At 47.2% G+C, this 12,863-nt stretch overlaps 1 protein-coding gene across 2 annotated transcripts in view; it reads right to left on the reverse strand.

The window, feature by feature from the left end:
• CDS2 (CDP-diacylglycerol synthase 2) overlaps positions 1–12,863 on the reverse strand; it is a 46,483-nt gene that overhangs the window by 10,126 nt on the left and 23,494 nt on the right. For both annotated transcript variants that reach the window (XR_014551816.1, XM_083629541.1), the window contains exons 3-9: positions 9,703–9,799; positions 8,390–8,487; positions 7,871–8,010; positions 7,567–7,625; positions 4,847–4,929; positions 2,014–2,101; positions 1,089–1,157 (exon numbers count right to left, since the gene is read on the reverse strand). Coding sequence is in view for 1 of the 2 variants with exons in the window: in XM_083629541.1 (XP_083485667.1) it covers positions 1,089–1,157; positions 2,014–2,101; positions 4,847–4,929; positions 7,567–7,625; positions 7,871–8,010; positions 8,390–8,487; positions 9,703–9,799 (634 nt within the window). In the remaining variant the exon portion in view is untranslated. The remainder of the gene's footprint in view (positions 1–1,088; positions 1,158–2,013; positions 2,102–4,846; positions 4,930–7,566; positions 7,626–7,870; positions 8,011–8,389; positions 8,488–9,702; positions 9,800–12,863) is intronic.

Below are 12,863 nucleotides of genomic sequence, written 5' to 3' on the forward strand. Positions count from 1 at the left end.
TGTAACCCGAGGTACCACTGTATTCTTAAAGGTTATTTAAAATCTCCTTTCTTGTCATTTGAATCCACTGGTTCAGGACCTACGCCCTGGAGCAGCAGAAAACAAGCTTGCTCTGTCTTCCATGGGACAGCCCTTCAGATATTTATTTTAAGTGGACCAGCTGGATGGCTAGGAGCATGGGTAGGCAAACTAAGGCCCGGGGGCCAGATCCGGCCCAATCGCCTTCTAAAGCCAGCCTGCGGACAGCCCAGGAATCAGTATGCTTTTACATGAGTAGAATGTGTCCTTTTATTTAAAATGCATCTCTGGGTTATTTGTGGGGCATAGGAATTCGTTCATCTTTTTTCCCCTTCAAAATATAGTCCGGCCCCCCACAAGGTCTGAGGGACAGTGCACTGGCCCCCTGCTGAAAAAGTTTGCTGACCCCTGGCCTTGGGAACCAGGTTTGACAGAAATGTGTAAATTATTCTCATGCTTTGCCTAGATTTCTTTCAGGCTCTGAGCCCAAATATTACTGCTGTATTGGATAGCTACTTGGGTGTTTTAGTTCTAGATTCCTGAACTGAATTATTATTATTATTACTATCAAAATTGTCGCTCTTTTTTATTTTTTTTTAGCCACAGCAACTCCAAGTGACCTACACTATCTGAAGTAAAACAAGCACCAGCTACATTAAAACATCCCACCCAGGGAAAAAGGCAATAGATAGTTAAAAGGCAAAGGCCAGGTCGAAGAGGAAAGCTTTTGCCTGGCGCCAGTAGCCCCCCCCCCCAATGGGGAGAGCATTCCAGAAATGAGGAGCCACCACTATAAAGGCCCTTTCTCATGTTGCCACCCTCCGCACCTCCCATGGAGAGGAAGCACAAGAAGGGTCTCAGGTGATGATTGTAAATTCACAAAAGCAGGCTACCATTCAGAGAACGTCCTGGTGGGTTGACGGTGCTCTGTGGGGCAGGCCTGTCGCCCTCAACAGGCCCCAGACTTCCACCATCCATCTCCATGAGGCTGCTTTATGGGTAACACTGCCTGTTGCTCCAAGGCCCAACACAACTTTTGTTCTTAACCGATAGGGAAAGAAGCAACTTACTAGCAGGCCGAACACCACGGTGGCAAAGAACCCTCCAATAAAGCCTTCCCAGGTCTTCTTTGGGGAGAGCTGGAGATACAGGAACAGGCAAGAACATTAAAAGGGAGGAGCTGCAGAAGCCGCCAGAGTCTCCATGAACACATCGGACGGGACAGAAGTCCCCAAACTAAGTTTTGTTTCCGAGCACAATTCAAAGTGTTGGTGCTGACCTTTAAAGCCCTAAATGGCTTCGGCCCAGTATCCCTGAAGGAGCATCTCCACCCCCATTGTTCTACCCAGACACTGAGGTCCAGCGTCGAGGGCCTTCTGGCGGTTCCCTCACTGCGAGAAGCCAAGTTGCAGGGAACCAGGCAGAGGGCCTTCTCGGTGGTGGCACCCGCCCTGTGGAAGGCCCTCCCACCAGATGTCAAAGAGAACAGCAACTACCAGACTTTTAGAAGACATCTGAAGGCAGCCCTTTTTAGAGAAGCTTTTAATGTTTGATGTATTACGGTAGTTTAATATTTTTTTGGAAGCCGCCCAGAGTGGCTGGGGAAGCCCAGCCAGATGCACAGGGTATAAATAATAAATTATTATTATTATTATTAGTGTTGGGGAAGGGCCATAGGTCAGTGGCACATCTGCCTTGCAGACAGAAGGACCCAGGCTCCATCCACAGCATACCCAGGTAGGACTGGGAGAGTCTCCTGCCTGAAAGCCTGGAGAGTTGCTGCCAGCCAGTGCAGACAATACTGAACTAGATGGACCAATGGTCTGATGCAGTATAACACAGCTCTCTACATTCCTGTGCTCCAGTGCACCTGCCAAACACACTCCACACTCTCACACAGCACAATCAGGCCAGATGCCCTGGCAGGCATTCAAACCCAATGCCGAAAACAGCTTTTCCTTAGAGTTGTTCATCCATCTCGGGACCAGAACCAACCTTAATCAGCGGGGTGCGTCCAAAGAAGAAGCCGAACATGTAGGCCATGATGTCGTTGCAGATGACGCAGGAAATTGGGACGATAAACCTAGATAGCGGGGAAGGAAAAAAGACCTAGATAAGCCACTCAAAGGACCTGTCTGGATTAGAGAGAAACACACTTGACGACAGCAAGGGGCAGCAGCCCACAGCTGTGGCTCAGATCTAGAGATCTCCTTGCCAGCAGGGAGTTCTAACTGCTAATTTAGAAATAGCACTCTGGAAGCCCGTCCCCTGATGGGTGGATGAATGCGTTCATTTGAACCAGCAGACGCCATTTCAATCAGCAAAACTCCCGCTCCTAATAGTGCTTTCATAATTTCATTTTATAGAAAGAACTCCTGACACAAGTTAAGGGCCCAGAGCTTCTCTCAAACCTCAGTTTAAATAAGAATTTATATGCTGGTAAGCAGATCTTTCAGCTTTCAGAAACCACAAGTATCTTTCAAGTGCATGGATTTTCATACCCCTCCCCTCGGTTATTTTCAAAGATATTAGCTGCCAAAGCTAGATTTTGCTTTTCTGTGCTAAACACGTCTCTGCATTCTGTGATAAAATTTACATGATGATTCCAAGAAGCATTTGGATAGTTATCATTATCATTCAGGGACTAACTATACATGATGCTAAAAGCTACAGCCGGAAGCTTCTATTTGCCCTGAAAGGAAATTTTCCGCTAGTGTCCAGAGGGATTCTCCCCAACCCCTGCAAATACTAGTTTTGTGGGAAGAGTTTTCTCCAGGACTACTGCAGGGAGGATATTGTTAAATTCTCTCTCCATGTTTGCTGCAATCCCAACGTTTATTAGCTTGCCTTCCCCACCCCCTTGCTGATGCATTTTTTTAAGGTTGGCATTTCTGAATGTCATGCCTAGTTTGGCCTTTAGTTGCTATGTTTTCGCTTAAAGGGTGTGAATATTGGTTTGATCTGCAAAAAATAAAAATAAAAACAGATAACCCTGCCAGTGGCTGCATTTGCTATGCTGATTGACAAGCTACGCTAAATGTATTTTGATAGCCATGTTACTTAAAAAGGTAAAGGTACCCCTGCCCGTACGGGCAGTCGTGTCCGACTCTAGGGTTGCATGCTCATCTCGCTTAAGAGGCCGTGAGCCGGCGCCGTCCTAAGACACTTCCGGGTCACGTGGCCAGCGTGACGAAGCTGCACTGGCAAGCCAGCACCAGCGCCGCACACGGAAACGCCGTTTACCTTCCCGCTATAAAGTGGTCCCTGTTTATCTACTTGCACTTAAGAGTGCTTTTGAACTGCTAGGTGGGCAGGAGCTGGGACCGAACGACGGGAGCTCACCCCGCCGCGGGGATTCGAACCGCCGACCATACGATTGGCAAGTCCTAGGCACTGCGGTTTTACCCACAGCACCACCCGCGTCCATGTTACTTGCTAAGTGCCAAAAACCATCCTTATCCTCTGGACAAATGAAATTACAATTTACGCAAAAGTGAGAGCCAGCTGAAAAGACACTGGTTGTGGGAACCTTGATGTGTTACCATTTCATACTGGCATGGTTTGAATGGTTATTTATTGTTCTGGCACCTGGCAAAATGAGAGTGATCTCCCTCCAACTGTGTTTCGCTCTGAGATAGCCGTTAGGAGAGGTTGGCCAATGGATTTATTTGGGGTGGGGATTCCTGCTACGCTGAATTATCCCAGAAGATAATCTGGAGAAGATGGGACACATGGACCAGGTCTCACGTTAGGTGACGGCACTCATTGCCATTTGGGCCTCTCCTAGCTGGACTGAGTTGGAGTAGTAGACTGTGGGCCCCAAGGGGGTCTTGCAGTTTTTCAAACTGCTGGTTGCTTCATTTGGGCCACCAAGCTTGCAATTTGTTAGGGAACGGAGTAGGCAGCCTGTCCTGGATGGGGTTAAAGGTAAAGGGACCCCTGACAGTTAAGTCCAGTCGCGGATGACTCTGGGGCTGCAGTGCTCATCTCGCTTTAATGGCCGAGGGAGCCGGCATACAGCTTCCGGTCATGTGGCCAGCAGGACTAAGCTGCTTCTGGCAAACCAGAGCAGTGCATGGAAACGCCGTTTACCTTCCCGCTGGAGCGGTACCTATTTATCTACTTGCACTTTGATGCGCTTTTGAACTGCTAGGTTGGCAGGAGCAAGGACCGAGCAACGGGAGCTCACCCCGTCACGGGGATTCGAACCGCTGACCTTCTGATCGGCAAGTCCTAGGCTCTGTGGTTTAACCAACAGCGCAACCCGCGTCCCTGTCCTGGATGGGGCTGCACCCCCCTAAAAGAGCAGGTGTGCAGCCTGAGGACAGAAATGATGGAGACCATACAATTCAGGTTGCAAGGGCATTTTCAGACAAGAAGCTTAAGTTGCCTCTGGGCCTCTCGTGCGCTACTAATTCAGAACCGGTCTTATGCTGGCCTTAGAAATCAGATTGAAGCAAGAGCTAAACTTTAAGCCTCATGCAGGAAAATGCCCAAAGCGTACCTGCTTTTTTGCTGAGCAGAGAGCAGTTCCTGTGCAAGGCCCACTGAGTGGCTGCCTCATATTTAGAGAGAGCACGTGCATGCACAGCAAAGCAGACTGGGATTCATCCTTTTTGCCTGGTTAATGCCAGGAAAACTCCGACCCCCCCCCCCCGATCTCATCATGCCAACCCAAACAGTTGCCCAAACAGCGGCCCTTTGATTCCTGCTCCTACTAGTGACGCCCCATGCAAGAGGCCTGTCCCCATGCTATGTTCTTTGTCCTTCAAGGCAGCCCGGCGGCCTGCGCTACACAGCAGAAAGTCAGTAAGCAGCACCAACTCACCAGATCATTCCTTCAAACAGGTTGTGAATGATGAGGTGGGACTGGGTAACAACTATTAGCAAAGTCACATGGGTCCAGCCAAACTGGAAAGAAAGAACAGCATGCAATCCAGTTTGCAGGGGGCAAAAAAACAACGTTTCTCAAAAACACACACCAAAATGCTGATTAGAGAGAGAGAGAGAGAACATCAGGGAATTTGCCACCCCACGTTTCACAATGATAGGCACAGAGTTAGCAAAAAGACCACACACACACACACACGGCTGCTTGACTCTAGTCTGCAATCGAGGGAGCCCCTTCCAAAACTGCTCATCGCTTTCCAGGAGGTCCACTGTCCATGCCTTTCTTGCAAACAAAAAACCAAAGGTCCACCCAGCATTCGTTCTCTCATGCAGACCAGATCCAAATATTTCTGCATCCTCAGGGTTCTGATCAACAATTCAGCTGTTGAGAGAGGCCTTGTTTTGAACTGAGCAAATGTGAGGTCCAGAGATCTTGCTGGACCGCTCCCCCCATCACCCCCAGCCAGCATGGCCAGTGATCAGGGATGATGGGAGGTGGAGTCCAGCAACATCTGGGCGGTCACCTCCAGAGCAACGTTGGCTCTGCCCACTGAATCCTCCCACACAACCTGAGACACGGGCAAAGCACTCCATAGCCCCTTCCTCTCCAGCAGAGGCCCAGGGAGGGTCTTCCCTTTAGCTTCTCACAGCCATGGCCTGAGCCTTTGGTTGTGCTCGGGGGTCGGCAGCTGGTGGTGCTGAAGGGTTGGCCTGGCCAAAGCCACAGTAATAGAAGTGGGAACATGCCCCTTCACAACCTTGTACGTTGTGTATTATTAATCTAGTTATAAAAACATGTGTGTGCCTCTGTGGCATTAAAAAAAACAACATAGTTTACAGTGGTACCTCGGTTTACGAACTTAATCCATTCTGGAAGCCCGTTCTTAAACCAAACCCGTTCTTAAACCGAGGCGCGCTTTCCCTAACGAGGCCTCCCGCTGCCGGTGCCCTTCCACCATTCGGATTCTTTTCTTAGACTGAGGTAAAGTTCTCAAACCAAGACACGATTTCCAGTTTTGCGGAGTTTGTAAACCAAATCGTTCTTAAACCAGACTGTTCTTAAACCGAGGTACCACTGTACGGCAATAAAAACACAAAACTGTTTAATAAAAATCATTAAAAAATTTAAAATAGCCGCCAATAAATCCATTGCAGAATGATTTATTCTTAATTGCCTACAAAGGCCTGGCAGAATAGAAAAGCTTTCTGCGGGCATTCAAAAGTTGGCACAGGAGGCACCTGCTGTATCTCTAGTGGCAGAGAGTTCCACAGGACGAGGCCGGTGACACCAAAGGCTCAGTTCCTTGCTGTTGTCAAATGAGCCTCACCAACTCGGAGAATGACCAGCGATGATCTGGGTGATCAAGGTGGGATATGAGGGTTCAGAGGGTTCCTGAGGTACTCTGGGCCTAAGTTGTTACAGGTTTTGTAGATTAATACAAGGACTGTGAACCTGGCTCAGTAGTAGATGGGCAGCCAGCACAGATGCTTCAACCAGGCTCCCACATGTTATTGGCCAGAAGCTGCTATCAGCAGCCTAGCCACTGCATTCTGCATCACCTGGAGCTTTCAAACCAGACCCAAGGGAAGCCCCACGTAGAGCACGTTGCAGTAGTCCAGCCCCAAAATTACAGAGGCATGGACTACATTCATAATTTGGGCACTGGGATGGTCATCTTCAAGCCTGAGTTTACCTGGACACTCATGTTTAATTAATTCATGCTTAATCCATTTGTGTATTATCATACATTTTCAGGTGTTTAAGAAGATTTAAAGGTAAAGGGACCCCTGACGACTCTGGGGTTGCGGCGCTCATCTCGCTTTATTGGCCGAGGGAGCCGGCATACAGCTTCCGGGTCATTTGGAAACCCAAAAACAGGTTCTAAGCACAAGAGCAACTCTTCCCTCCTGTGGTGTCCAGCAACTGCTGTCTCTGACTGTGGAGAAAGACCATAGCGATAATGGTTAAAGGTAAAGGGACCCCTGACCATTAGGCCCAGTCGCGGACGACTCTGGGATTGAAGCGCTCATCTCGCTTTACTAGCCAAGGGAGCCGGCGTACAGCTTCCGGGTCATGTGGCCAGCATGACTAAGCCGCTTCTGGCAAACCAGAGCAACACATGGAAATGCTGTTTACCTTTCCACTGGAGCAGTACCTATTTATCTACTTGCACTTTGACGTGTTTTCGAACTGCTAGGTTGGCAGGAGCAGGGACCGAGCAACAAGAGCTCACCCCGTCACGGGGATTTGAACCCCCGACCTTCTGATCAGCAAGTCCTAGGCTCCGTGGTTTAACCCACAGCGCCACCCATGCCCCTCTTAAGATGATTTAGGCTATTGCAAAATAAACTTTTAAGACTGGCAGGAGTTGTGGGCCTCCCCGTTCTTCAATTCATTGTTCACACACAAAGGAAATACGTAAAGTGTTTTAAGGAATACAAAAAAAGAAAAAAGCTTTCTTCAAGCTGGTACCCTCCAATGGCCACGCTGGTAGGGGCTGATGGGAATTGTAGTCAAAACATCTGGAGGGCATCTGGTTGGGAAAGGCCAGTCAAAGGCAAGATAAGAACAGCCTGCTCCTTTTCATCTCTCTCTCTCTCTGTCTCTGTCTCTCCCTTCACAAGCTATTAACTCTGAAAAGAGAAAATCTCTCTTACCATGTAGAATTGGAGTCGATAGTGCTTTTTGACGAGGCTCAGAACAAACATGCAGAAGCCTGCAGAAATAGAGAAATTAATTAAATGAGAACCTGGTGTTCCTCCCCATCAGTACATCCTGGCCAATCACAGGGCTGGCCTCAGACCAAGTGGGCGATTGGGCTAGACTGTGCTTCTATCAAAACATGGCGCTCAATGAGAAAAGGACACCGTGTCTCCATATTGCAGCCTGGCTCCAGGAATCCTTGAAGAACCCACTTCAAGTGCCATTAAGTCCCGAATGGGAGACCAGAGTCCTGCTTACCTGTTAAGTAGAGGGCAAAGGAAATGAAGCGGTGATATTTGCTAAGGATCCTCAAGGGCTCCTCCCTCTGGACCAAAGTGAAGAAATAATCCGTCACAGTCTCTCCATAAAAGAAGTAGTTCACACAGAGCAGGAAGTACCTGAAAGAATATACGTCATCTTTTTCAGAGAGGCTCCGAAGGCTTCTTTCATGAGAAATACTTCAACTAAATTTGGAAAGTCTTCTTCAACCAGTTGAATGAGCTGATCAAGCTACAAATCGAATCCTGGTGTTGGAAAACACAGGAGCCTTGATTTATATTGGTTCCTTTTTCTTATTGTTTATTGTTTGCTTTCTATATGGTATGATGCACTACCCCGCACTGTTGGGTAACAGTCATAAAGGAAAACGTTAACATCAGCAGCCACCTTGAGCTGTTTAGAAGAATAGAGCTGCGTAGAGATATCCTCATGGAAAACAAGGAAACCAGACTTCTTCTAGAGCTTAACTCAGATAGCACAAACTCTGATTCCACTTACCAACTTAGGGTTCTGAACCAGGGCAGCTCGTAGGAGTGATAAACGTTGTAACCGATGGTGATGATCTCCTGGAAGCACTTGATCTGCACACACATCACCTGAGAGAGCGAGAGAGAGTGAGAGACAGAAGCAGTGGACTTTGGGGTCTCAAATTTCCCAAGTGCCCTGTACGACGCCAAAATTTGCCACTCACATACAACTTCTATTCTACATCATAGTTGTGGTGCCCGAGACTCTGCGCCCAGTGCGAGCAAACCAGTCATGCTCCCCTAAATCTGCTTTTGCAGACAGACAGACAGACAGACAGCAGGGGGGCACGAGTTTTGATAAATTTCCAGGCCACTTCAAGAGAACAATAAGCATTCTTGCATTTATTTTTTTGTATTTATATATTACACTTATATCCCATGCTGTTCTCCAAGGAGATCAATGGATGGCTCTCTGCTTGTGGAATTATCTCCCCACAGAGGCTTGCCTGGAGCCTTCAGTACATAGAATAGAATTTTATTATCACGGTCACAGACCAGTTCCGGCTCACTTACAATATCAGGAAAATTATAAAACACAACAGGAATACACTGAATTGCAATTGGGAGACAATTCAGATATATCGGCAGTTTAAAAAATATATTAAATCTTGATCACTAAAATATAACCTAAAATTATCATTTAAAACCTTAATCATTTTGGTAGTACAGCGTGTACCCTAAGTTTTATGGCAGTCGCACAGAATTTGGCCACCCTTAGCGTGATGTCTAGATACTTGTCCTCTACCAGGAGTTTTAGAAATTGAAGTTCGGACCCATTTGGAGATTTTGTATAACAGGAGTGATAAATACCGAGCGTATATCCCCGTAGAAACGGCAGCATAACAAGACATGAGAGACAGTTTCTACCTCCATCAAGCCGCAGGGGCAGACTCGTTCCACATATGGTTTACCCTCGAATCTGCCCTGCAATAAGGCAGACGGCAGCACGTTGAATCTAGTGAGGGTAAATGACCGTCTGTATTTGGGTATTTGTAATTTTGACAAATAATTTGCTGGGGTAAATCCTCTCCCATTATCTTTTATTGCTGGGTGTTTATTCATCTCGCTCACGTGGCACTGCAGTTCCACATCCCAAATTTGTTGACGGATTCCTTTAGTACATAGTTTTAGGCTCCAGACAAAAGCATTCCTCTTTCCCCATGGCCTTTTAAACTCGCGAGGAGGTGGAATCCAGCCTCGCCTTCCGGCAAGAGGAGGCCATTCCCGAAGCCCCAGGCCTCCATCGGGAAAAGATCAGCTTCCAGAAAGACCGCAAAGACTTACGATCATCATCAAGACCATGGGTCCCAGGTAGATGATGATGAAGAAAAAGACGATCATCGCCAGAGTCAGGATGCCTCTCACCCACCAGTTCTTCCATCTGCAGAGAAAGGAAAGCATCAAAAGAGATCAGGGATTCCTTGGCTGTGACTCTTGCATTGTAGGGGGTTGGACTAGATTGGTACCTCTCCAACTTTACAACTGTTTGAGTCCCGGGTGGATAAAAAAACAATGATTTTTTAAAAATTAGATTTCTTAAAAAATTTAAATCGGATTTTTAAAATAAAATGCTTTTGGAGGAAAGATCTTTCTAAAGATAATTTTCTATTTAAGTTACATTATAGTCCAAAGGCTACTCATCAGGAAATAAGGATTTGTTTAAAGTTTTTCATGTGTGCTAAATTTTATTTTAAAAAATCATTTAACTACATCGGTTAACAAACATGGATACATATGCTATAACGTTATTGTTTTAGTTAAATAAATTGTTTAAATTATTATTAAGGAAATGATTATTTTTCTCCTTCCAACAAAGTACAGCAGAAAAGTTGTCCAAATATAAACAATCATTTCATAATTATCTATGTATTTCTGATAGTATAACAAAGCAGTAATTTTTGATAATAGATGTAAAAACTACTCTGAAAATTTTTTATTCCAAAAATGAAACTTTCATCTGGTTGTAAATATTAAGAGAATGCCTGCAAGGTTGAACCTTTCTGTAAAACAAAAATGATTGAAATCAAGTCTTACTGACTACTGATTTAAATTGATTTGATTTGAATCAAATCCACCCTGTTTGAGTCTAAGCGGGAGCTTGCAGGGGAAGAAACATAAACCCCGCTGTGGAAATTTACTCTTCGCAGAATTGGAAGATCCGCTTCCTGATGGCTTTCAAAGTTTTGGCACATTCTTAGCAAGGGCGAAAGGCAACTGCTATTTCTGGCACCAGACTGCTTCCTGAGAGAACACGGCCCCCGTCCGTTCTCCCTCGGGGGTCTCTTGGCAGAAGGTCACGCTCCAGACACTGCCAGAGAAACGGAGGCTTGCAGAAGCATAGCTGTCAACTTTTCCCTTTTCTTGCACGGAATCCTATTCGGAATAGGGGAATTTCCCTTAAGAAAAGGGAAACGTTGACAGCTATGTGCAGAAGACGCCGTTGTGAAACACACACACACACACACACACACAGTAACAGATGCAAGACTGAAACACAACCCAAGGGCAGCGCAACGTAAGAATGCACCGTATTTTTCGCTCCATAAGATGCAATTTTCCCCTCCTAAAAAGTAAGGGGAGATGTGTGTGCACAAGAAGGGAGAAGGGACTGACGAAGCAGGCAGTCCCTTCTCCCTCCTCGTAGAAAAGCCTTCATCCCGCTGCCCTGCGGAGGCTTCGCGGGCTATCCCAGGAGCCAGATCTCTCTTGCTGTTCTGGCTTCTGGGGTTCAGAATTTTTTTCCCCTTGTTTTCCTCCTCCAAAAACTAGGTGGGTCTTATTGTCTGGCGCGTCTTATAGAGCGAAAAATATGGTAAGTAGAGTCTCCTGGATCAGGCCAGTGCTCCACCCTGCTTAGCATCCTGTCCTCACAGATGCCCCAGACCCACAAGCAGGAATCCAGGCACAAAAGCCGCCCTCTCCCGTCCTGCGGTTTCCAGGAACTGGTATTCAGAAGCCTTGCTGCCTCTGTGGAGACAGAGCACAGCCATTGTGGCTAGGAGCCAACGATAGCAGATAGAGAATAAACAGTACCATTGAGAGATACCTCCCACCCAAAAAACTCTTCTTTTTTAAGGTGCCCTTTCCCCCCCCCCCCTTGATATAGGTCTATACATTTTTAGTTCCTTTAGTGACTTTCCATATACAGTGGTACCTCAGGTTAAGTACTGAATTCGTTCCAGAGGCCCGTTCTTAACCTGAAACTGTTCTTACCCTGAGGTACCACTTTAGCTAATAGGGCCTCCCACTGCCGCCGCCGCCGCACGGTTTCTGTTCTCATCCTGAAACAAAGTTCTTAACCCGAGGTGCTATTTCTGGGTTAGCGGAGTCTGTAACCTGAAGCATCTGTAACCCGAGGTACCACTGTATGTGAGAAGCAACTTCGTAATTTTTGTGTGGCATTCCTTTGGAATGAGATGATGAAAATGTAGCATTATTCTTCATTGCATTTTTGGCTCACTATACCCCTTCCTGGGACGTGGGTGGCGCTGTGGGTTAAACCACAGAGCCTAGGACTTGCCGATCAGAAGGTTGGCGGTTCAAATCCCTGCCACGGGATGAGCTCCCGTTGCTCGGTCCCTGCTCCTGCCAACCTAGCAGTTCAAAAGCACCTCAAGTGCAAGTAGATAAATAGGTACCACTAAGGCGGGAAGGTAAACGGCGTTTCCGTGCGCTGCTCTGGTTCGCCAGAAGCAGCTTAGTCATGCTGGCCACATCACCCGGAAGCTGTATGCCAGGTCCCTCGGCCAATAAAGCGAGATGAGCGCCGCAACCCCAGAGTTGTTCGCAACTGGACCTAACGGTCAGGGGTACCTTTACCTTTTTATACCCCTTCCTATGTATTATTTCTTTATTGCATTTTTACCCCGCCTCTCCTCCAAGGAGCTCGAGGTGGCGTACGTGGTTTTCCTCCTCTCCATTTAATCCCCACGACAACCCTGCAAGGTAGGTTAGACTGAGAGGCAGTGAGAGGCCCGAGATCACCCAGTAACCTTCAGGGCTCAGTGGGGATTTGAACCAAGGTCTCTCAGGCCCTAGGCAGACACTCTAACCACTACATCACCCTGTGGTGTCCCTGAGGAAGCATCCCCCTCCAAATGTATCATGCCTGCAACAATTCATATTTCTGACACCTGGAGTCCCCCCCCCCAACAGCCTCCCCCAAAGCAGGCTGACATCACTGGAAAGCTGAGATGGACCACCTGTGGACATTGCCAGTGCTCTTTCCAGGCTGGTCAAGGCAGTCAGAGCTGGACAGTCCTAGGGGGAATTGGAAAATGCCTCTTCATGGGAGGGTCTAACACATGGGTAGGCAAACTAAGGCCTGGGGGCCGGATCTGGACCAATCGCCTTTTAAATCCGGTCCGCAAATGGTCTGGGAATCAGCGTGTTTTTACATGAGTAGAATGTGTCCTTCTATTTAAAATGCATTTCTGAGTTATTTG

The sequence above is a fragment of the Podarcis filfolensis genome (assembly GCF_964270895.1).
Source record: "Podarcis filfolensis genome assembly, chromosome: 8".
Taxonomy (NCBI): domain Eukaryota; kingdom Metazoa; phylum Chordata; class Lepidosauria; order Squamata; family Lacertidae; genus Podarcis; species Podarcis filfolensis.